The sequence below is a fragment of the Nicotiana tabacum genome, chromosome 8, assembly GCF_000715075.1.
Source record: "Nicotiana tabacum cultivar K326 chromosome 8, ASM71507v2, whole genome shotgun sequence".
NCBI classification, from domain to species: domain Eukaryota; kingdom Viridiplantae; phylum Streptophyta; class Magnoliopsida; order Solanales; family Solanaceae; genus Nicotiana; species Nicotiana tabacum.
In genome coordinates, this window is record NC_134087.1 from 89,526,891 (window position 1) to 89,552,278 (window position 25,388).

At 40.7% G+C, this 25,388-nt stretch overlaps 1 protein-coding gene across 1 annotated transcript; it reads right to left on the reverse strand.

Moving 5' to 3' along the window:
• Positions 1-595: 595 nt before the first annotated feature.
• On the reverse strand, positions 596-2,201 carry LOC107762886 (agmatine hydroxycinnamoyltransferase 1-like). Its single transcript, XM_016581286.2, has one exon. The coding sequence runs from the start codon at positions 2,109-2,111 to the stop codon at positions 783-785; it is 1,329 nt and encodes a 442-aa protein (XP_016436772.2). The 5' UTR covers positions 2,112-2,201; the 3' UTR covers positions 596-782.
• Between the last annotated feature and the right edge of the window lie 23,187 nt (positions 2,202-25,388).

Here is a 25,388-nt window from a genome sequence, read left to right on the forward strand (position 1 = left end):
TCAGCTATATATTTTGAAGACAACACAACAGACAATTACTCCCTCTGTTCCATTTATGTGAACATATTTCCTTTTTGGTCCGTTCCAAAAAGAATGAACCCTTTCTAAATTTGGTAACAATTTAGCTTAAAGTTACAACTCTACCCTTAATGAGAAGCTTTTATAACCACACAAATATTCTGGGGCCCACTTGGACTTGTTTAGGACCACAAATTTTAAAAGTCTTCATTTTTTTCTTAAACTCCGTGCCCAATTAAACAAGTTCACGTAAATTGAAACGGAGGGAGTAGTTTTCTTGGTACTTTTCCTGTTTCCACGTAGAACAGGTCCACGGCAACTCGGCAAGGTCTATATATTTTACATGCATTACAGGTACGTGACAAGCCTCGGCTTTACCAATCATAAATTGTCAATACCTTCTTAATAATAATTAATGTTAAAGATAAGAAGTAGTTGCGGGACAGAAAAAAAAGGATAAAGAAAAGAATAGATACAGTAACGTGAACAGAGATGTTCAATACTAAAATGAACTATTTGTCTTTTGGACAGTACCTTTTTGGCATAAAATTTTGCCGAAGAAAGCAAGAGGGATAGATAGCAAGAGAATTAACTGCTCTTCTATTATGCAACGACATATATATTAATTTCCCATCCTCCCTATCGCTTAGCCAAGAGGAGGAAGTAAAACATTAAATTTTAAAAACACAAAATGGAAGAAAAATAAAGGAGAAGGCTAAAAATGAATATTCATATAACACATAGTTGAGGATGATTGTACTCTTCTAATTCTGAAGCAAGTCGAAAGAATAACAAATTTTCTTGAACGTGGGCAAGTTGTCCTGGAACAAAGGAATGAAAACGTCAATACTTCCGTCTCCGATGAACGACGGGAGAAGAAACATCATGCCTTCTGTTGGGAAATAAGAAGGCATGAACATGTACGGACAACCAGTTCCAAAGTCTAGGTCGTAAAATGGAAATCTTAACCAGCTGTCAACTTCTAAATTAGGGCATAATATGTGCTTGTTCATGTCCGCTGTAGGGACAAGATCTTCGTCCTCCTTCAGTACTTTATGATTAGCAAAGTCAATGAATGATCTGAAATAGTTGTTGTTTACCTTCATAACGGCGTCATGAATAAGCTTTGTTGCATAGGGAAGAGGCTCTCTTAAAAGGTCCTTCACTTTTGCAGTTGGAAATGCCCAAAGGACTAAGTTTCCAAAATACTCATTAGGTATTCTGGGGTTCAACCTCATTCGACCATTGACGGAGATTCTTATATGAGTGGTCTCAAAGCCACTTAGACCACGAGCTTTAGTTATGGCTCTCCATAAATGTGCAACAAGGCTTTCGAATGTGCTATAAGGTTTATTGTTGCCATTCATGGAAGAAGCCTTAGCCTTGAGCTTGGCAAGAAACTCTACTGTGAAATGGACTTTGTGCACCACTATATCTTCCGTTACATGATGAGTTTCATTGAGCGAATTCTCCTTTTTAACAAACTTTGACATGAACTCTGCCCCCTTATGCTCATACTCAATGAGAGGAGGGTTTCGAGGGTTGAAAATTGTACGATCATGCAAAGGAAGTGGATTGATGTCAAGCCCTCGACAGGCTTGACCCCATGCAACCAAGAAGTTGCTGGTGGAATGGCCATCCGCCACCGTATGGTGGGCGGTGAAGCCGACCACCAACGAGCCACAAGTGAATCTTGTGACTTGAACTTGAACTAATTCCACCACATTATTCAAGCTAGGATGTAGTTTGAGCAAAGAAGCCGAAGGCTTAAACGGTATTACTTTATCAAGGGTGCTATCCGATGATGCCTCGACGAATTTAACGCCTTCATCATTGAGTAAAATCACTGGATTTCCACGTTCGTCTTTTCCTAATCTCCCTGCCCATTCTCGGTAAACTGCTATGGCTTTTTGAAGTCCCAATTTAATGGCGGCATTTGGTGGGGTAGGAGGGCGATAGGCATAGATGACAGCAATTTGGGCTTCGTAGGTGACCTTATCAAATACACTAAGGGGAATGTAGCTTTTAGTAGAAGGAGGGATGTCTTCATAGAAAGGCTTAATGATTCTTGAACTTTCTACTTTGACCTTCATGATTTTTAAATTCTTTGATTTGGCAAAGTGGAAAGAAAAGAGAAGAGATATAGAAGAGGAGAATGGAGGTTGTTTAGCTCGAGTTATGATAAAGGCATAACTTAGGTTTTTATAAGTATTATGCACATGTACAGTCTTACAATATAATTGGCTAGTAAGACATGTTTGTCTTATAGAGAGAAAAATATTAAAGTTGACAACAAAAACTAGTTAGGAAAAAAAGAAGGCCAAAAAAAAAGAAGGGAGAAACAGGCCATGGGGCCTATCATTCAATTAGGGAGAGGTGCTTAGTTGTCTTATTAGCTAGCTAGCTCTTGAAGATGCTTCATAGCCAAATTTAATATTATTACTTTTAAAAATTTAAAATTTCAGAAATGGGCTTGACTTTAATCAAATTGGTGTTAATATGTAATTAATCACATCTTGCCAACGTTGCAACTGCATGCTGTGATAATGTGATACCAACAACCTTCTTGTTAATTGTGCAACCCATTGACTTCTTCACAATTTTAAATGATACTCCCTTCAATCATTTTACCTTTGCACACGATCAGTAAGAAAATACAAACTCTTAGAGAAAAAAAGATGTATTTATTAAATTAATTTTAATTAATTATTACCTTAACACATTGGAATATGTAAATAAGGATAAATTTTAAAAAAATAAAAGTAATTTCTTTCTGATTATGTAAATGAACACTTATTTTGTATTAAAATAAAAAGATAAAATAGTCACTTATTTTGAACCGAGAGGAGTAATGAATTTGGACGCATATCCATCTTTCCTGATCACAAAAGGATCAGGTCTTCTTCATTCTGTTTTCCTAAATGAAATATATTTAGGATAAAAAGTTTTTGGACCTTGGCAAATGTCAATATGACATCTTAAAAATACTAATACCGTGTGCTGATCATGGATATTAAAACGTAGTATGTGATTGGGATATAGTCGACAATGATTACAGTTTGTGTTCTAAAAGGTAACATGGGTTTACTTTTGTTTCTTTAATTTATCTTTTGGGATATACGGTAAATTCTCACTTGACTTCAAGCCTAAACCGACAACTGGTTATCTCAATTTTTAATGGCGGCTAGTATTGTGGTGAAGGCAGAATCGCACATTTGTAAGCTAAGGATTTAACAGTTTAATTTGAAAACTGAGATTTTATTAATTTATATAACTTTGTCCAAGAACGCTAGAAGACATTTTCGACCAGTTTGCATTTCAACAGTTTTCGACAAACTTTCAAAGGCATTTCATACACGAAATCGCTGAACATGACTTCATATACTAGTTCTTTACCTTATCAAATTTGTCGAGAAGATTACTAAGAACTGAGATGAAATGTCACGACCCAAGTTCTCCCTCCGTGAATCATCGTGACGGCATCTAGTCTCTATGACTAGGTAAGCTTAACGAATTGCGGAAGAAGAAAAACAACAGAATAAAACTAGACAAAACTGTAGAAAATATCAAAAGGAAGCGTTTAAGATGTCGCTCGGCATATACAATACAACTCTCAAACTGAAACTACATTTTCCAAACCCCGAAATCTCACGAAATCACAAGCTATTAAATAACTACAAGAGCTTAACTCCAGAATGTCTCAGCAAAAGTAAATACAGAAGGGATGATATTATAAGGGAGAATGGAAAGGGACTCCTCGGTCTGCGGACGCGGCAGATATACCTCGAAGTCTCTGGAGAATCACCTCGCCTCAAGGGTAGTAGGGCTGAGTCGAAGTACTTGGATCTGCACATGAAATATATGCGCAGAAAGGGCATGAGTACACCACAGCAGTACTCAGTAAGTACCAAGCCTAACCTCGGTCGAATAGTGACGAGGAAGGTCAGGGCCCTACAGAGTTCAAATGAAAAAAACAAAGTGTAACAGTATAGGATAAGACAGTATAGTTAAGTGCAACAGTAAGAAGTAACACATGATAGGAAGAACAATAACAACTATAACAGAGACAAAATAATCACAGAAAGAAATACAGCTGAACACAGAGATAACAACCGGGGATCTCCCAGGATACCGTCCTGCAGTCCCAAATATAAATATCCAGTGGATCTCCCGGGTGTCGTCCCGTAGTCCAACTCATAATGCACAGGGATCTCCTGGAATACCGATCCGTAGTCCCAAATGTAAATATTCAGTACTGGGGGAATCTACCGGGTGTTGTCCCGTAGTTCCAATATAAAATACAGGGGGATCTCCCGAAATGCCGATCTGTAGTCCCAAAGTAAACATGCAGGGGGATCTCCCGGGATACCGTCACGTAGTCCCAAAGTAAACACACAGCAACAACACGAAGAATACACAATTCAATTCAAGTTTCATACCAAGGTAAAACAGGTATTTCTAACCTAACATGCTACACATAATCCAAATAAGGCAGTTTGAGCAAGTAATGCAATTAAGTCAATTAGACATACTTCTCTAAGCTAACAGCGGGATTAAATTGCAAATAGTATAAACATGAAAGGAAACACAATTAAAGTTACTTAATAAAAACAGAATTTTCAACAATTAGCACAAGTACGCACTCGTCACCTCACGTACAAAGCATTCAAATATCAACAATACCAATCCTAAGGGGAGTTCCCCCTCACAAGGTTAGGCAAGTCACTTACCTCGAACCGGCTCAAAATCAACCTGAAACCACGCTCTTGCCACGAGTACTCAACTCCAAATGGTCCAAATCTATTCAAATCAATTGTATAATGTAAATATAACTTCAAGTAACTGATTCCACTAATTAATTCTAAGCTAATACGCGAAATTAGGAAAAATAACCAAAATGCCCCCCGAGCCCACATCTCGGAATCGGGTAAAATTTATAAACTCAGAAACCCTCACACTCTCACGAGTTCATTCATACCAAAAGTACCAAAATCGAACTTCAAATAGTCCCTCATATCCCCACTCAAAGCTCTCCAATTAATCAAGCCCTTACCCTCAATTTACCACTGATTTTCCTTCAAATTTCATGCTTAAAATGATAAAAATCACCACAATAATGAGCTTAGGAATCAAGGACCTTACCTCAATGAATCCCTCTGAAAATCTCCCATGAAATGGCTCCCAAAAGCTTCTTCTAGTTGAAAATATATGAAAATAACCCAAATTTGCGAATGAAATCTTTTTATACTTTCTGACCTAGGTTTTCCACACCTGCGGCCATTTCCCGCTTCTGCGGTCTAACCACCGTACCTGCGGTTTTCACTTAAAGGTCTGGGACAATACCTGCGGTCACTCTCTCTCGCAGTTGCGCCATTGCAGATGCGTCCAAATGTCCGTTTTTGCAGCTCTGCCTGACTCACCTCTTGGTCGCTTCTGTGGCTTGCTTCCGTATCTGCAGTAGTCACACCTACGGCCTCCCAACCACAGATGCGGTTATGATAGCAACCATAAAACTTCAGCTGCCAAACTCAACTCCAAACTTTTCGTTAACTATCCGAAATCATCCCAAGGTCCCCGGAACCTCAACCAAAAGTACGAACAAGTCATATACCACTATCCAAACTTATACCAATCATCAAAACGCCTAAAACAACATCGAAACATCGAATTAACCATGGATTCAAGCTTAATAACTCCAAAAATTCTCAAATTATGCTTTCGATCAAAAAGTCTATCAAACCTCGTCTGAATGACCTGAAATTTTGCACACACGCCACAATCAACACTACAGAGCTACTCCAACTTCCGGAATTCCATTCTAAACCTTAGATCAAAATCTCACAATCGAACCGTAAACTTCAAAAATTCAACTTTCGGCATTTCAAGCCTAAATAAGCTACGGGCCTCCAAAACACAATCCGAACACACCCCTAAGCTCGAAATCACCCAACGGAGCTAACGGAACCAACAGAGTTCTATTCCAAGGCCGTCTTCACACTGCTCCGACTATGGTCCAAATTCTAAAATTTACTCTCATTTAGGAACTAAGTGTCCTAAAACTCTCCGAAACTCCAAATAAATCCTCCCGAGAACTCACAATAGCAAAAACAAACACGGGGAATGCAGTTAATAGGGGATCGGGGCTTTAATTCTTAAAATGACCGGCCAGGTCGTTACATCCTTCTATACTTAAATATTCATTCCGAACCTGCCTATCCAATATCACCACTAGCTCCTCAATATAAGATAGATCCTTGTCCAATTGGACAGAACTGAAATCTAACACGTGCGAAGGATTTTCGTGATACCTCCGGAGCATCGAAATATGAAATGTCGGACGAACTCTTGCCAAGCTGGGAGGTAAGCAAGCTCAAAAGTAACCTCCCCAACACGTCGCAATATCTCAAAGGGACCAATAAACCTCAGACTCAATTTCCCTTTCTTTCCAAATCTCATAACGCCCTTCATAGGCGAAACCTGAAGCAGAACCCACTCTCCAACCATATAGGAAACATCACGAACCTTCCGGTCCACGTAACTCTTCTGTCTGGACTGAGCTATACGGAGTCTATCCTGAATCACCTTAACCTTCTCCAAAGCATCCTAAACCAAGTCTGTGCCCAATAATCTATCCTTACCCGACTCAAACCAACCCACCAGGGATCTACACCGCCTACCATATAAAGCCTCGTACGGTTCCATCTGAATGCTGGACCGATAGCTGTTGTTATAGGCAAAATCGGCCAATGGCAAAAACTGATCCCAAGACCCTCCAAACGCAATCATATACGTGATCGAGGCCAACCCTGTACTACTATTGAGTAGCAAGAGAGGTCTAAGTAGCTTTTATCCGAGAAGGTCGGGATCGATTTACACAGGGAGCTAGATATTGGAGTTGAGTTTCTATCGAAAGTGGAGTTGTGTATTTGTTCCTAATTGCACTTCTAAACATTTTTGGGTTTTATATTAATCCTAATTTTATAATACTACAATGCTAAATTAGGCTAAGTAAGCTAAGATTAAACTATTACAAGTTGTTCAAATAGATAAAAGGCACTAGGGTAGTGACTTTCTCCTAGGTGGTCAATTGACGGATTCTTGAGTCTAAGGCTAGATTGTCACATTTGAGGAATATGATATAACCATTGCACGATTCTACTCACTCTACACCTCTCGGTGGTTCGAGTGATTTTGCCCGAATTGACTTTCTCAAGACCAATTTGGTATGCAAATTTGTGCAAGCAATCAAGGGTCAAGTCGGTTATTACTATCTCTAGGTTTAACCCTTTATTGGGGCTATCAATCTCTTGAATATGCCCCAATTCCTTGTTGGACTAATTTCATGGACTTAGACTCTCTTTCTTAAGAAGAGCCAGTCTACTAGGCAACAAACTAGTGTTTGCAACCACTAATTCCACATTAAAACCTTAAATTAGCCCAAATATCAAACACTCATAGACAATCAAGCACCAAAACACAAGACCCATCAATTACCCATACTAGGGTTGAGCCACAACCCTAACTAATGGGTATAGCTACTCATAATTAGAGAAGAAAATAAAGCAATAGATGAAGAAAAGCCCATAATAATTAATTGCTAAATAAAACTTGAAGATTCAATGTTGAAACAAAGTTAAAATTACTCAAAATAGTAAAAGGAATGAGTTCACGAGCGCAGGTCTACGTCCAAAACTATCTGATGACCTAAAAATGGGAAAAGAAACTATTTATAATAGGAAGAAAATTCTGGAAAAAAATACCCATGTGGGGCTAGTGCGGACCGCACAAAATCGAGTGCGGCCGCACTAAGGATCTTGGCTTGACTATTCTGCTCTCTGAAGTTGGCCACCACGGACCGCACAAAATGCACTACGGCCGCAATGGATTCTACTGCGGTCTGCACAAAAAGGACTGCAAACCACATTAGCTAGTTCCTCCGAATTGTCACCTCTCTAAACCTGAGCTATGCGGACCGCACGAAATCGAGTGCGGCCGCAATGAACCTAATGTGGACCGCACAAAACCCTTTACGGCTGCATTGCCTGGTGGCCTGAAAAGCATACTCTCTGAACTTTATCTTTGCGGACCGCACAGAATGATGTGCGGCGCACTGGCCTTGTTTGACTGTGGTCTTGTCTTGGTACTTGTGCAAGTTTCACTCCTTTTGAGCTAGTTTTTGACACCTTGTCACCTTGTTGATTAAACCTGCAATCAAGCACAACTTGTGAGCCTTTGGGACTATTTTGTACGCATTTCTAATCAAAACTTAAGCAAGAAGGAGTGTAAAATGCATCATAATCCCTAGTTATCAACTTCTCCAAACTTAAGCTTTTGCTTGTCCTCAAGCAAATAAAATAAGACCCACCCTTTAAGAGTCAATTCCAAGAAAATTCAACTGACCTAAAGTGACCTCATCTAACATTAATTGGGACTAACAATTGCCCTCAATTCAAATGAATGACTAACAATGTTCACTCTTTTTAAACACCATGGATCTAGTGCGACACAAGAGCATCAAGAGTTGACTCAACATATCAAAGAAACTCTTCCTATTACATTGGTCATTGTGGAACCCAAACTCACACATCCTCAGCTCTCCCTAAGCAAACCTCACCTTTAGGATAGTGGCACTCAGAACGAGGTTAATGGAACTACACTAATCTCTCTCAAGGAAAAGTCACAAGTTCTGCTCTAAGTACCATATGTTTGCCCCTTATGTAAGTCACCACTAATAAAAGTTTCATTCAACTCAAGATCATATAGGGCTTTTATGGAGACATAGTGAAGGCTTTTGGTTTAGGGTAGGGAATATTTGGTCTAATTAGGTTCCATCTCCCCTTTAGCACTTTTTATGCTTCATTTTGGCACACATTCACTCGACTTTTTGAGTCATTTCACTTCTTTCTAAGGGGTTAGAGAGACACACTATCACTCTTTGTTGTTCATTTCAACTCTTTACTCCTTTCTCAACTTTTCACACCTTTTATTCTTTGCTTTTATTGAATCCCTTCACTCATTTCTACTTTGAACTAGGGGTGTTAAATGGGCCGGGTCAACCCGGTCCCGGACCGGCCCAGCCCAGTTGAAAATTGGAACCAGCCCGGACCGGTTAAAGGGGGCTGGGTTGGGCTGGGTTAGGGGGGACAGGCGGGTTGGTCCGTTTACCATTAAAATACCGGTTACCCGGACCGGTCCAACCCGTTAGGTGAACAGTACCCATAAACCGGTTAACCGGCCCGGCCCGGTTTAACGGTAAAAAAAATTACATTTTTTTTTAAATTTGGGCCAGATCTGACCGTTGGCAACGGTCCATTTCAGAAAATGGTTGTTGCCCAACGGGTGAATTGCACAAATAGCCCAATTTTGGGTTTTTTTAAAAAAAAAAAATTAACCCCTCTTTAAAAATCTATAAATACCCTCCCCCCCTCTTCCTCGTTTTTTCACTCATCTCTCAATTCTCAATTCTCATATTCTCTCATTTTTCAATCTTCATTCTTCACCTATTAAAGTGCAATCAACTATTTGGCTATTTTTTTGGAATTTAATTTATCGTAGTACTTATTTTTTGAAGTTTGAACAATTGAACTTCAAAATTGGAAGAATTGAAGTTTCTTCGTGGTAATATATGAGTTGCAGAATCATCAAGTGCTCAATTTATTGCCGAATTCGGTGCACTCCCTCCAACTCTTTCTCTTATTTACTATTTTACTTGCATATTTATTTGTTTTGTTGCTAGTAGTTAAATTTTTATAATATGTTTAATGCTGTAAAAAGAGTTTGTAACAAGGTTATTAATCGGGGAAATAAAAAAAGAGGTAGTACTTCAGGTTCAGCATCTGGTAGTAATTTAAATACCTCTCCAAATATTCCTGAAACATTACCTGATAATAATATAGACTATGAACAATTGCAGGAAGATTTTGGTATAGATGATAATGAATTAGAAATGGAAGATGAGATACCACTTATACCTAGTAGTGTTGGAGCTGCTAGCAGGGGTGGTGGTCGTGTTGCTAGTAGTAGACCACCTGTGGCCCCGACTAGTAATCGTAGAAAAAGAAGTAAGGTTTGGAAATTCTTTGAGGAAATAGAAGGTACTGATAGAGTTAAATGTAAACTTTGTAATGATACTTTTAAACATAAGACTGGGGGTCAATTAGGGGGGACTGGGACACTTAGTAGACATATGAGAATTGAGCATCCTATAGAATGGGGATATGATGGAGATGAAAATCAATCAACTCTAAACCCTACTACTGGCGGTCTTGTGAAATATGATAAAATGAAGGATCGTGAGGAGTTAGTAAAAATGATTGCTTTGGGTTGTCTACCTTTTTCTTTTGCTTCTTCATCATATCTTATTTGGTATATTCAAAGGACTTACAATCCTTTATTTAAAGGTATCCCTAGAAGTACTTGTAGAGCTGATATCTTTAGACTTCATGGACAATATCAAACATACATACGTTATTTGTTTAGCCACCTTCCTTGTAGAGTTTCTCTAACTTCTGATATTGGCCATGCTGTTAATGGAAATGATTATTTGACAATTACATGTCATTGGATAGATGATAATACTTGTATGCAAAAACGTATTATCGCTTTTAGATATGATGAAGATCAGAGTCATACTGCTACGTTTATAAGCAGTACTATTTGTGAAGTTGTTGAATTTTATAATCTCAAGTAAAAAGTATTGTGTATGTCTTTTGATAATGCTTCTAACAATAATGCCGCAATTTCAATATTAAAACTGCATTTGCAACCACCTCTTGATGAAATATTTCATGTTCGGTGTGCAGGTCATGTTTATAATTTAATTGTTAAAAGTGGCCTTGATTTATTTTCAACTGAGATTACTCATATTAGAAGAGCAGTTGGTGCTATTCAAGGAAATAATAGACAATCTAGAATAAAGGAATTTAAGAATAAGTGTGTCCAGTATAACCTTAAATCCAGATTCATGCCAGACGAAATTGTTACTAGATGGAATTATACATATATATTTTTAAAATGTTGCTACAAATATAGATTCCCAATAACTGAAGTTGCTAATGCGCATTGTACTTATCCAAACCGTATGTTAACAGCTACTACTTGGGAGGTCATTAGTGATGTTGTTAAATTTTTACATAAATTTTATACAGCTACTGTTGAGTTTTCTGGAGCATATTACCCTACTGTTACTATGGCTTTAGTACATATAGCTGAAATTTCTTTTCTACTCTTTGAATTTAAGAAGAAAGAAAAATATAGGGATGTTGTTGAAAAAATGCAAGCAAAATTCAAAAAATATTTCTTTCCAATTCCTCCGATTTACTTAATTGGTGTCGTTTTAAATCCTTCTATTAAGATGTCTGATTGTCACCAATTAATGAATGCTTTATATACTTATATGGAGATTGGACCAACTGAAACCCCAGATTTATATACTTGTATGAACAAGCTAAATGAATATTTACAACAATTATACAATTATTATGCAAATGTAATTGATGATGTTGCTCTTAATATAGGCAATGTTAATCCCACTATGCATTGTACCACTTCTGCTACTGTGGATGATGAAGAAGACCTTGATAGTTTTAACATTTTTTCTACATTTTCTAACACTCAAACCAGTAGCAGGAACATTGATGAACTTTAATTCTACTTGCATAAGCAAAAAGAGCCTCGCACAAAGGAATTTTCACCGTTGGGATGGTGGCATGAGAATGGAAAGCAATTTCCTGTTCTTTTCGCTATGGCTCGGGACATGCTGAATGTGCCAATTTCAACTGTTGCATCAGAGAGTGCATTTAGCCAAGCAAGACAACAACTTGGAGACACCCGTTACTCATTGGGAAGCAATGCTTTGGAAGTTTTAGTATGTTTCAGAGATTGGATTAGATCGGAACGAAGAAATCAAAGACGTGAAGATGTTGATAGCCCAAAAGACGAGGAACTTGGAGATATATTAACACATGGTAACCCATCCGAATTAACACTCCAGAAGAAGGTCACTCAGTTCATATTGATTATGAAGAACTTACTAAGGCAATGCAAAACCTTTGAATTTATTCTTTTTTGGTTAATTTACTTGTTAAATCTAAACCTTTCAATTTGTAAGTTTGAATTTTGAAATAAATATAGCACTTGAAATTTATAAGTGCATTTTTTTCCATCTTACTTGTATTCTTTATATTAATATAACTTACAATAGTTATACAAAATACAAAAAAAAAATTAAAAAAATACACTAAACCCGGCCCGGCCCCGCCCCCTAAACCCGTAACCCGTACGGTTCAATTTTTACCCGGATGAACCCGAACCCGTTAAACCCGTTAAGAATCAACCCGGAACCGGCCCAAACCGTAACCCGTACAGGTCCAAAAAAAAGCAGCCCGGCCCGGCCCACCCGTTTAACACCTATACTTTGAACATTCTTTTTGTCTTTTTGCTTTTCTTTCTTTTTCTTCATTTTGTACCTTTTTACCACTTTGTTGCAATCCTCGTCTCTCCCTCCAAACTTATACTTTTGCCATGTGCTAAGGAAAAATCGGGTGCCAAGAGAGGCTATCTTATAGAACGGGTAAATGCTTGTATTATAGTTCTTGAAGAACAAATGTCTAAGGCTCAAAAGGGTTGACTAGGAATTTTATCATTGGTAGGTTATGGAAGTGTTCAAGCTATCATTTGGATCAAGGAGAGCCTATAATCATGTCTCAAGTCAAATTACACTTAGAATTTTGCCTCGACAAACATTCTGGGCAAATTCTAGACCAATGGCTCGGGACTTGGACTTGCAATGCAATTTCTCACCACACAAACTATGGGATCTCTAAAGACACAGAGTCGGGGGCCCACAACAACCTTAGATAAGATTTGAGCACACAATGATCCCGAAAAACCACTTGATGATTATCGGCCAACACAAGAGTCTCAAGGTCACAAATTTCACCATCCTATACACAACGATTTGTTTTTGACCATAGGATTAAAGGCAAATGTGTTAGGCCCAAGTGAAGCTTTGTTTGAGGCACCCTTACCACTAACTACTAAAAAGCAAAAAAGAAAAGAAAAACAGACTCAAACCCTTAAGAAGGTTGTCATGCCATCCATCATCGGGAAGAGCCACCCGGCTTACACAAATTCCACCTTTGGAAAGAACCGTGACATTAAGAACCAAAGGCTTATTGCAAAAAATCAAAACAATAAGCTACAAATATAAAATAAGAAGCTAAGAAAAGGAAAATGCTGAAAGTAAAATGAATATGTACAAGATGGGATTTAATCGAATATACAATAGGGGAGATGAATATATACAATGGAACATAACTTTTATATACAGATCCAAGGTAAAAAGTGCGAAAAATATAATGAAATACTGAAATTATATACATACCAAAGATAAAAAAAAGAAAGAAAGAAATCATTCATATATACAGTCATCCAGATCTAAATAGGGCCTACCCCCTCAAATGAAAGCTGGCATTGTCCCAAATGCTAACTAAGCAAAATAAGCACCAAAAATAGAGGAAAGAGGAAAAAGGAACTCCCTATGGGCCGTCCGTCTACATGGGATCCTCTGTGGTCCCTGGGTCCTCTATATGTTCAGGAACCTGTGACTGGCTCCCTGTAGTCTGTGGCTCTGCTGGGACCTGGGCCTGGACTGGCTCCTAGGTTGTATCCTGAGGTTGACTGTAGGAAGTCTCTGGTGGGTCCGCCCACCGGATAACTGCATCATCAGACTGAGGGATCACCCTCTTCCTCTTAGGAGGCCTCTAAGACTCCTGATTTGGCTGGGGCTGGGTTGGTGGTGCTAGGTCATGCAATAGCAAATCTAAAGGCAGATGATCCGCCTTCAATCTCTCAACCACGACCTGGAACTCCCTCACCGACTCTTTGGAAGCCCTAGTCTTCCTCATCTTCTTTGCCTCCCTAGCAAGCTCCTTGAGATCCTTTCCGTGTGAATCAACAACGTCCGTAAGAAATTTCTGATTCTCAAGGATCTTCTTCTGGTTGTCTAGAAGATCCTTGAGAGTGTCCTCAATGGACTGTGGGACCTGTGGAGGAGGATGTGCTAACTGAGCTTCCACAGTAGTAGATAATACAGACAGCTTAGAAATAATTGTCTGCATCTAGTTGTTGATGCTGGTGAGGGCCTAGCTCAAACGGTGAGTAGTCAATGGATAGGCAATGGTGGAAGGTATCTCTAGATCTGCTGAAGTGTACGGGCATGGGGCCATGTCTGCTGAAGTGGAGGGAGGCTGTGGAGTAGTCACTACTACTACTACTGGCTCTTCAGACTGGCCAGTTGAAGTAGTGGATTTTTCCTTGAAGTGCTTGCCCATAGGGTTGTCATCACCATGTAGGATATACCACGAGAAAGGTGTCTTTGCCTTCACTTTCATGTCAAATTTGTGCTTCTCCACATTTTGGTCCTTCAGGTACATGGTTAGAAATTTAGGGAATGGGTAAGACCTATCACCCTCACTCACTACCCGTGTAATAACCCGGGACATCACATTCCCGACATTGATTGGGTACCCTACCATGATGGATGCTACTAAGATCGCCCGATGAAGTGGGAGTGAGTTGTCATGGGTGGTAGGGTCTAGTCTGCTGCACAAGAATGTCTCCCACCCCTTGGCCTCGAAGTTCAATGTCCTCCTCAATATCTTCAGCCCCGCAGTCATCCACACGTGGGTGGTACCTAGAATTTCATCTTGTCTAGGTATAGGGACTCATCCTCCTCCGTGAAGCCTAAATAGTCATTGATGGTCTTGCCATCAACTTAACTTTCAAATTCCTCACTTTGGTGATCGTGGTACCCTTTTTGATATGGGCCACGTTGGTGTAGAATTCTTTCACCAAGTGCTCATTGGCGTCATCCACCTGCCCGATAATATAGTCCCATCCAACTCTTTTTCTGAATTGCCTCAGCACATTGGGATTGTGAGGCAAAAGATCCCGGGTGATAATATTTCTCTCAAGTATTAACCTCTTTTTTGGCCACCACTCTCTGAATTTGTGGTAGGCAATCTCACTGACGAACCGGTCCTCCCATGCCTCCGGGTTCCTAGTACGCTCTACCCCACCAACTTGGGGCTCTCCCTCTTCTGCTTCTTCCCCTTCTTCTGCTACTGCATCCTCTCCAGATAATGAAGCTGTAGGAGAGGTGGAGTACTCATTTCCACTACCTATAGCTGAGCCCTTAGACGACTCAGAAGATACGTGCACTAAAGCTTGGGTAGTGGGGGAAGGTGGGGGTGTATCTCTCAACCTATTTCTATCCGACCAGTCAGGAATGTACTCTGGCACGGAGTCTTATGATATATCCCGAGAGGGCTCATACTCACTCCACGACTGATCAATGGCCCGGTCTGCAGCTTTTATAATCTTCCTTGTGTTTTTTATGTTTTGACGAGCTTGTGGGGTTAATCTTATCATCTTTTGTTTCCCACCCCGGGAGGACTCTCCTTTTCCTGTTTGTTTACCACTTTTTACTCTTGATCTCACCATTTTCTGCAAATGACATTCATTCAGACTTTGTTAGTATCCAGCAAAACAATGCAATTCACAGTTACAGGAAAAAAAATGTTGCAGACAGTTTTAAACTTTTAGAGTGCGGACCGCACAAAATGCAGTGTGGACACAAAGAGGCCATTGCAAACCGCAAAAAATCCATTGCGGTCCACATAGAGGTGGGGTTCGAACTACCTATTCTCTGAAACTATGCACCGCGGACCCCACAAAATGCAATGCGGCCGGGGTCCTCAAATGTCAACTTTCAGGACTTTCACCATTGCAGTCCGCACAAAATACTATTGCGGACCACATAGGGGCACTACGGTCCGCACAAATTCCACCGCGGTCCGCACTGAGTACCCAGTAGCAGCACCAACCTAGGGTTCATGATTTGTTCAATTTTAGTCCACTTTATCACCCATTGAAGAGTCCCTAAGTGTTTGTTTAGTCATTTAACTACCTAATCCTAATTAACACAGTAGTTTAACTACCCTAAGCTACAAAGTCAAAGGGAAAACCGGAAGGGAAGAAGAAGAAGAACTAAGAAAAAAAATAAAAATTCAAAGAAAATACATAAATTAAACAACTAAAAAGACGTTAATGTTACCAGAAATAGATGAAATGCAGAGTAATGAACTTGAGCAGTTAGTTTCGTGCAGATGAGAAAGATGAATAGTAAAAATTTTGTGCTCTGAGAGTGAAAGGATTGAAAAGTTCAAAAGGAGGGTCTCAGGTCCTATTTATAGAAAAAGGTCCTGGGGCCTAGCTTACCTACCCACCGTGGACCGCACAAAATGGCACTGCAGTCCGCATTGCTCAAAACCATAGGGCTCAGACAAGTCAACCACTGCGGTCCGCATAAAGTGCAATGCGGCCGCAGTGGACCACCGCGGACCACACAAAATGCAATGAGGTCGCGGTGGTAAACTTCAGAGAACCCCAAATTTTTCAAATCACCAGTGCGATCCGCATTGATTTCTTGACCCACACTGAGGTCTTTCCTGCCGTACAAAATGGCAGTGCGGTCCGCATTGACAACTTCAGAGAGTGGTCATTTTTTCCAACTTTTTTCCTGTTGCATCAACACAATCCTATAGCATCTCACAACCAGTCAGTCCCAAAATAAATCCCACACTACAATGAAAATCAAAGAAAAACAAGAAGAAAAACAAATGGGTTGCCTCCCAAGAAGCACCTGATTTAACGTCGTGGCACAACACAGATTACCATCAAATCATTTGAGATGAAGAAGTGCCACCACGTGGCTGTCATCAATTTTTCCCAAGTAATGCTTGACCCTGTGGCCATTCACTCTGAAAGCTTCCCCATTTTTGTTCTTTAAATCAAGTGCACCAAACGGGGTCACAAGCACCACTTCAAAAGGTCCACTCCATTTTGACTTAAGCTTTCCCGGAAACAGACGTAACCGAGAGTTGAACAAGAGAACCAAGTCACCCACTTTGAACTTCTTGTCACGAGCATATTTATCATGAAGGTACTTCATCTTGTCCTTGTACAAGGACGAACTGGAATAAGCATGGAATCGGAATTCATCAAGTTCATTAAGCTGCTCCACACGAAGATTTGTTACCACATCTCATTCAAGATTTAATTTCCTCAAAGCCCACATGGCCTTGTGCTCTAACTCAACCGGTAGATGGCAAGCTTTCCCAAACACCAACCGATACGGATACATACCAATTAGAGTCTTGTAAGCAGTCCTATAAGCCCATAGAGCATCATCCAACTTTTTTGACCAATCGGTCCTATTTGCATTGACTGTCTTTGACAATATACTCTTGATTTCCCTATTTGAGACTTCAACTTGGCCAATCGCTTGAGGATGATAAGGAGTAGAAACTTTGTGGTTGACACCATACTTTGCAAGCAAAGTGTCAAAAGCTCGATTGCAAAAATGAGACCCCCCATCACTAATGATTGCACGAGGAGTGCCAAACCTGGTAAAAATGCTCTTCTTGAGAAATGCAACACACTTCGGGCCTCATTGTTGGGTAAAGCTACGGCTTCAACCCACTTTGAAATATAGTCCACTGCCAGGAAAATGTATGTGTTCCCACACAAGCTAACAAACGGTCCCATAAAATCAATGACCCATACATCAAAAATATCAACCTCAAGAATGGTATTGAGAAGCATCTCATCTTTCTTTGAAATTTTGCCCGCTCTTTGGCATTCGTCACACCTCTTTACCAGTTCACTTGCATCTTTGTACAAAGTTGGCCAATAAAATCCACAACTAAGAACTTTGGAAGCCATCCTAGCCCCGCCATGATGGCCACCATAGGGAGAGGAATGACAAGCCTCCAAGATACTCAATTGCTCTTCCTCTGGGACACACCTTCGGATCACACCATCCGTGCAAATATTGAACAAGTACGGCTCATCCCAATAGAAATCCAAACTATCCCGTTTGAGCTTCTTCCTTTGGCTAGAAGAGAGCTCATACAAGATTATACCAGTCACAAGGAAATTAGCAATGTCCGCAAACCATGGCATACCATTCACCGACACCGAAAGGATTTGTTCGTCGGGAAATGAGTCATTGATCTCTAGGCCATCATGAGGCCTCCCCTCCTTCTCCAAGCGGGACAAGTGGTACGCCACTTGGTTTTCACTACCCTTCCGGTCCACAATCTCCAAATCAAACTCTTGAAGTAACAAGACCCATTGTATTAGTATAGCTTTGGAATCCTTCTTCGTCATAAATTACCGGAGTGCGGCATCATCGGTATGACTATGACCTTGGCATCCATAAGATACGACCGAAATTTCTCCATTGCGAACACAATAGACAAAAGTTCTTTCTCGGTCACCGTGTAGTTCACTTGAGCGTCATTCATTGTCTTGCTCTCATAGTACACCAGATGAAACATTTTATTCACTCTTTGACCCAAAACTGCCCCAATCGCAACATCGCTCGCATCACACATGAGCTCAAAGGGCAAGCTCCAATTAGGTGTGGTAATGATAGGAGTAGTGGCCAACTTATGCTTGAGAGGTTAAATGGCTTGCATACATCTCTCATCGAACACAAACATGGTATCCTTTTCCAATAGCTTGCACAAGGGGTTCACTACCTTCGAAAAGTCTTTGATAAATCTTCAGTAGAACCTTGTATACCCAAGAAAACTTCTAACTCCCTTGACAGAGGTAGGGGGATGGATCCTCGAAATCACATCAATTTTGCTTTGTCTACCTCAATACCATGCTTTGAAATTTTATGCCCAAAAACTATTCCCTCTTCCACCATAAAGTGGCATTTCTCCCAATTGAGAACAAGATTGGCTTCTTCACAACGGGCCAACAGTCTATCAAGGTTTTTCAAACACTCATAAAATGAATCACCCACAACACTAAAGTCGTCCATGAACACCTCCAAAATGTCTTCCATCATATCGGTGAAAATGGCCATTGTGCATTACACAACCCAAAAGGCATCCAAGAAAAGGCAAATGTGCCATATGGACAAGTGAATGTGGTATTTTCCTGATCTTCCGGAGTAATCAAGATTTGGTTGTACCCAGAATACCCATCCAAGAAATAGTAGAAGGCATGCCCAGCAAGTCGGTCTACCGTCTGATCAATAAAAGGCAGTGGAAAGTGATCCTTGCGGGTCACTTTATTCAACTTGTGGTAGTTTATGCATACCCTCCAACCAGTGACAGTTCTGGTCGGAATCAATTCATTTTGTGAACTTGCAGCCATGGTCATGCCACCCTTCTTTAGTATATATTGTAATGGAGAAGTCCAAGAGCTATTAGAGATGGGGTACACAACCCTGACATCCAACCATTTGATCACCTCCTTTTTCACAACTTCTTGTATTTCCTCGTTTAACCTCCTTTGATGTTCCAAGGAGGGCTTTGCATCCTCTTCCAGAATAATCTTGTGCATACAGAATGCAGGGCTTATCCCCCGGATATTAGCAAGGCCTTTTTCCGCTTTTGAAGCATCGTCAATGTGGCATCAACCTGCATGTTAGTAAGACAAGAGGAAAGAATAACTGGCAAAGTAGACCTAGGGCATAAGAACTCATACCTTAGGTGTAGAGGCAACGACTTCAACTCCAACACCGGAGGCTCCTCAATTGAAGGTTTTGTTGGTGGAGTCTTCCGATTCTCAAGGTCCAAAGATAGTTTTCTAGGCTCATAAGAGTAAGAGCCCATCCCATGTAAAGCATTCACACACTCCACTCGGCCCTCATCATCATTGACATCAAGATTCAACAATACAGCCTACAGAGGGTCCTCCACAATGATCATTGCACTGGTATCATCAACTATCACTGCCGTGACAAGGTCCATAAAAGAGCACACCTTGAAACTGTTGGGCTGCTTTATTGACTTGCACACATGAAAGACCACTTTTTCATCACCCACCCGAAGGTAAGTTCCCTTGCTTCCACATCAACTAAGGCCTTCCTAGTAGCAAGGAAAGGTCTCCCCAATATGATTGGAACTTCATAGTCCACCTCACAATGCAAGATCACAAAATCGGCTGGCAAGATAAATTTGTCCACCCGGACAAGCACATCATCAATAATACCCAATGGTCTCTTCATCGTTTTATCCACCATTTGCAATTTCATGGAAGTCGGTCTCGGTTGCCCAATACCCTAAGTCTTGAAAACTGAGTAGGGCATCAAGTTAATACTTGACCCCTTAATCACATAGAGCCTTAGCAAAGTCCGCACTCCTATTGGTGCAAGGAATGGTGAAAGCACCAGGATCTTCAAGTTTCGGGGCCATTGAATGCACTATTGCACTAACTTGATGGGTCATCTTTATAGTTTTACAATCCATGGATCATTTCTTTGTCACCAAGTCCTTCATGAATTTAGCATAGCCCGACATTTGTTCAAGAGTCTCTACCAAGGGCACATTAATGGATAAGCTCTTCATCATATCAATGAACTTTTTAAACTTATTCTCATTTTTCTGCTTCGCAAGCCTTTGAGGATAAGGTGGAGGTGGCCTTGGCAAATGAGCCTTGGATTTAGGCACAATCGGCTCCGGTATGTCTATTACGTGTTCCCTAGACGATTTCACGTCGTTTTGAGTTTCCACCTCGGCATCTTGAATATCAATCCTCACTTCTTCATTCACATTCTCATCAATCACATTTTCAACCACCAAAGGAACTTCATCTTCTTGGAACTCAACTTCATCACTCAAAATTTGCTTTTGTATGGAGGCATTCACATCACCGCCTCGTCCACTCCTTCTAGTTACCGCCATAACATGATTGTTCCAACCCTTTGGATTTACTACCGTATCACTTGGTAGAGAACCCTTGGGGCGAGTATTCAAGGACTGTGAGATTTGGCCTAATTGCACCTCCAAATTTCTAATTGAAGTATTGTGGGAAGACAACTAAGCATCGGAGTTCGCACTCTTTTTCATCATCTTTTCAAACATCATTTCAATTCTCCCCATGTCAGGGTTAGAAGAACTAGGACCTTGGGATGGAAATGGGGGTAGATTATTTGGTTATTGGTACATTGGGGGCCTTTGAAAGCCTTGACCGTGGTCTCCTTGGTTGCCATTGTTCCACACATCTTGATTGTTGTTACCACCCCAGTTGTTGTTTCAATTCCAATTACCCTGATTGTTCGGATTATTTTTCTGATTGCCCCAGTTGGAGTTTTGGTTTTTGTTCCCCCAATTACCATTGCCTTGTTGTTGATTACCCCAATTGCCTTGGGGCCTCCATTGTTGTTGGTTGGAAGAATTGCCCATTTGGCCTTGATAATTGTTCACGTATTGTACCTCTTCATTTTACCCATCATAACTATCATCTTGGAATCCACCACAATTATTGTCAAATTGCTCTGAATTCCCTTGATTCTGTTGACCTCTTTGTCTTCTTTTGTTAACTAGCATGTTGACACCCTCCATAGCATTCACTTGGCGAGGATTTTGAACTTGTTGCAACTGTGCCTTTGCTAGTTGGTTCATAGTAGTTGTCAACTCAGCTATAGCCTGCCCATGATCATGTAACTCCTTGTGCAAATGAGTGACCGCGGGGTCACCCTGAGGAACATTGGCTCTACTCTGCCAAGCAAAAGAAGTGTCATCCATCTCGTCAAGAATATCACAAGCCTCATCATAAGACATTCATGAAGTTGCCCCCAGCAAGTTGGTTCACTATGTATTGGTTTGTTGTGTTAATGCCCCGGTAGAAAGTCTGTTGGATCATTGCCTCAGTCATATGATTGTTGGGGCATTCCTTTACCATTGTTCTATAGCGCCCCCAAATCTCATGAAAAGGTTCAGTGGGCTCCTGCTTGAAAGCTAAGATCTCATCTCTCAATGCTACCATATGCCCCGGTGAGAAATTTTTTACAATAAACTTGTCCTCCAACTCATCCCAAGTAGTGATGGAATGGTTGGGAAGTCTCTCAAGCCAATCCAATGCCTTCCCTCTAAGTGAGAATGGGAAGTCTCAACCGAAGTGCATCCTCGGACAGATTAGTTTGCTTGCCCCCCCAACAGATATCCACGAACCCCTTGAGATGTTTGTAGCATTTTTATTGGCAGCGCCCCTGAAATAGGCATGCTGCTCCAGTAATGTCAGCATCACATTGGTAGTTTGAAAATTGCCCGCCCGAATCCGGGGCGGGACAATTGAACTTGCATAGTCTTGGTTTGGAAGCACTCGAGGAGCCATACTTGGAGGTGGCGGGGGAGGGTCTGAAATATTATCATTGGCCTGGCGGCCTCTCCTTTGTCCTTGAGGCACAATAGGGACCTCATCTTCAACAGTTTCATCTACTTCCTCCCCCGGCGGAAGATCTCCAAGAGGTGCGTTGTTTAAGTTTGCTGCCATTTAGTAACTGAAAGTTATGACACACACAAATTAGTAACAAAGAAGGAAGAAGAACAATACACAAAACTATTTAGATAGATATCTAAAACCATTAGCTCCCCGGCAACGGCGCCAAAAAGTGATCAAGGCCAACCCTGTACTACTATTGAGTAGCAAGAGAGGTCGAAGCAGCTTTTACCCGAGAAAGTCGGGATCGATTTCCATAAGGAGCTAGATATTGGAGTTGAGTTTTTATCTAAAGTAGAGTTGTGTATTTGTTCCTAATTGCACTTCTGAACATTTTTGGTTTTGATATTAATTCTAATTTTATAATACTACAATGCCAAATTAGGCTAAGTAAAGTTAAGTTTAAACTATTGCAAGTTGTTCAAATAGATAAAAGACACTAGGGTAGTGACTTTCTCCTAGGTGGCTAATTGACGCATTCTTGAGTCTAAGGCTAGATTGTCACATTTGGGGAATATGATATAACCATTGCACGATTCTACTCACTCTACACCTCTCGGTGGTTTGAGTGATTTTAACCGAATTGACTTTCTCAAGACCAATTGGGTATGCAAATTTGTGCAAGCAATCAAGGTTCAAGTCGGGTATTACTATCTCTAGGTTTAACCCTTTAATTGGGGCTATCAATCTCTTGAATACGCCTCAATTCCTTGTTGGACTAATTTCATGGACTTAGGCTCTCTTTCTCAAGAAGAGCTAAAGTCTACTAGGCATAAACTAGTGTTTGCAACCACTGATTCCACATTAAAACCCTAAATTAGCCCAAATATTAGACACCTATAGACAATCAAGCATCAAAACACAAGACCCATCAATTATCCACATTAGGATTGAGCCACAAACCTAGTTAATGGGTCTATCTCATAATTAGAGAAGAAAACAAAGCAATAGATGAAGAAAAACCCATAATAATTAATTGCTAAATAAAACTTGAAGATTCAATGTTGAAACTAAGTTAAAATTACTCAAAATAGTAAAATGAATGATTTCACGAGCGCAGCTCTACGTCCAAAACTATCCGATGACATAAAAATGGGAAAAAAAAAACTATTTATACTAGGCTGAAAATTCTGGACAAAAATACCCCTGCGGGGCTAGTGCGGACCGCACAAAATCAAGTACGGCTGCACTAAGGCTCTTGGATTGACTATTCTGCTCTCTGAAGTTGGCCACCGCAGACCGCACAAAATGCACCGCGGCCGTGGTGGCTTCTACTGTTGTCCAAACAAAAAGGACCGCGGACTGCAATGGCCAGTTCCTCCAAATTGTCACCTCTCTGAACCTGAGCTCTGCGGACCGCACGAAATTGAGTGCGGCCGCAATGAACCCAATGCGGACCGCACAAAACTCTTTGCGACCGCATTGCCTGGTGGCCTGAAAAGCTTATACTATGTTGTTCAAATAGAAAAAAGCACTAGGATAGTGACTTTCTCCTAGGTGGCTAATTAACGGATTCTTGAGTCTAAGGCTAGATTGTCACATTTGGGGAATATGATATAACGATTGCACGATTCTACTCATTCTACACCTCTCGGTGGTTTGAGTGATTTTGCCCGAATTGACTTTCTCAAGACCAATTGGTATGCAAATTTGTGCAAGCAATCAAGGTTCAAGTCAGGTATTACTATCTTTAGGTTTAGCTCTTTAATTGGGGCTATCAATCCCTTGAATACGCCCCAATTCCTTGTTGGACTAATTTCATGGACTTAGACTCTTTTTCTCAAGAAGAGCCAAAGTTTACTAGGCATAAACTAGTGTTTGCAACCACTAATTCCATATTAAAACACTAAATTAGCCCAAATATAAAACACCCATAGACAATCAAGCATCAAAACACAAGACCCATCAATTACCCACATTAGAGTTGAGCCACAACCCTAACTAATGGGTCTAGCTACTCATAATTAGGGAAGAAAACAAAGCAATAGATGAAGAAAAGCCCATAATAATTAATTGCTAAATAAAACTTGAAGATTCAATGTTAAAACTAAGTTAAAATTACTCAAAATAGTAAAAGGAATGAGTTCATGAGCGCAGCTCTACATCCAAAACTATCTGATGTCCTAAAAATGGGAAAAGAAACTATTTATACTAGGCTGAAAATTCTGGACAAAAATACCCCTGTAGCGCTAGTGCGAACCGCACAAAATTGAGTGCAGCCGCACTAAGGCTCTTGGCTTGACTATTATGCTCTCTAAAGTTGGCCACCGCGGACCGCACAAAATGCACCGCGGCCGCGGTGGCTTCTACTGTGGTCAGCAGAAAAAGGATCGCGGACCGCATTGGCCAGTTTCTCCAAATTGTCACCTCTCATAACCTGAGCTCTACGTAGTGCACGAAATCGAGTGCGGCCGCAATGAACACAATGCGGACTGCACAAAACCTTTTGCGGCCGCATTGCCTGGTGGCCTGAAAATCATACTCGCTGAACTTCATCTTTGCGGACTGCACAGAATGGTGTGCGGCCGCACTGGCCCTGTTTGACTGAGCTTTGTCTTGTCTTGGTACTTGTGCAAGTTTCACTCCTTTTTGAGCTGGTTTTTGACACCTTGTTGATTAAACCTGCAATCAAGCACAACTTGTGATCCTTCGGGACTATTTTGTACACATTTCTAATCAAATCCTAAGCAAGAAGGAATGTAAAATGCATCATAATCCCTAGTTATCAACACGCACGGAGCATATCCTCAAGAATCTGAATAGTGTGCTCGGACTGTCCATCCGTTTGAGGGTGAAATGATGTACTCAACTCCACCCGAGTACCCAACTCATGCTGTACGGCCCTCCAGAACGATGTGAACTGAGTACCTCTATCTGAAATGATGGAAACTGGAATACCATACAGACAAACAATCTCCTAGATATAAATATCCGCCAACCGCTCCAAAGAATAGGTAGTACACACAGGAATGAAGTGTGCAGACTTAGTCAGCCGATCCACAATCACCCAAATGGCATCAAACTTCCTCAAAGTCCATGGGAGTCCAACTACAAAGTCCATGGTG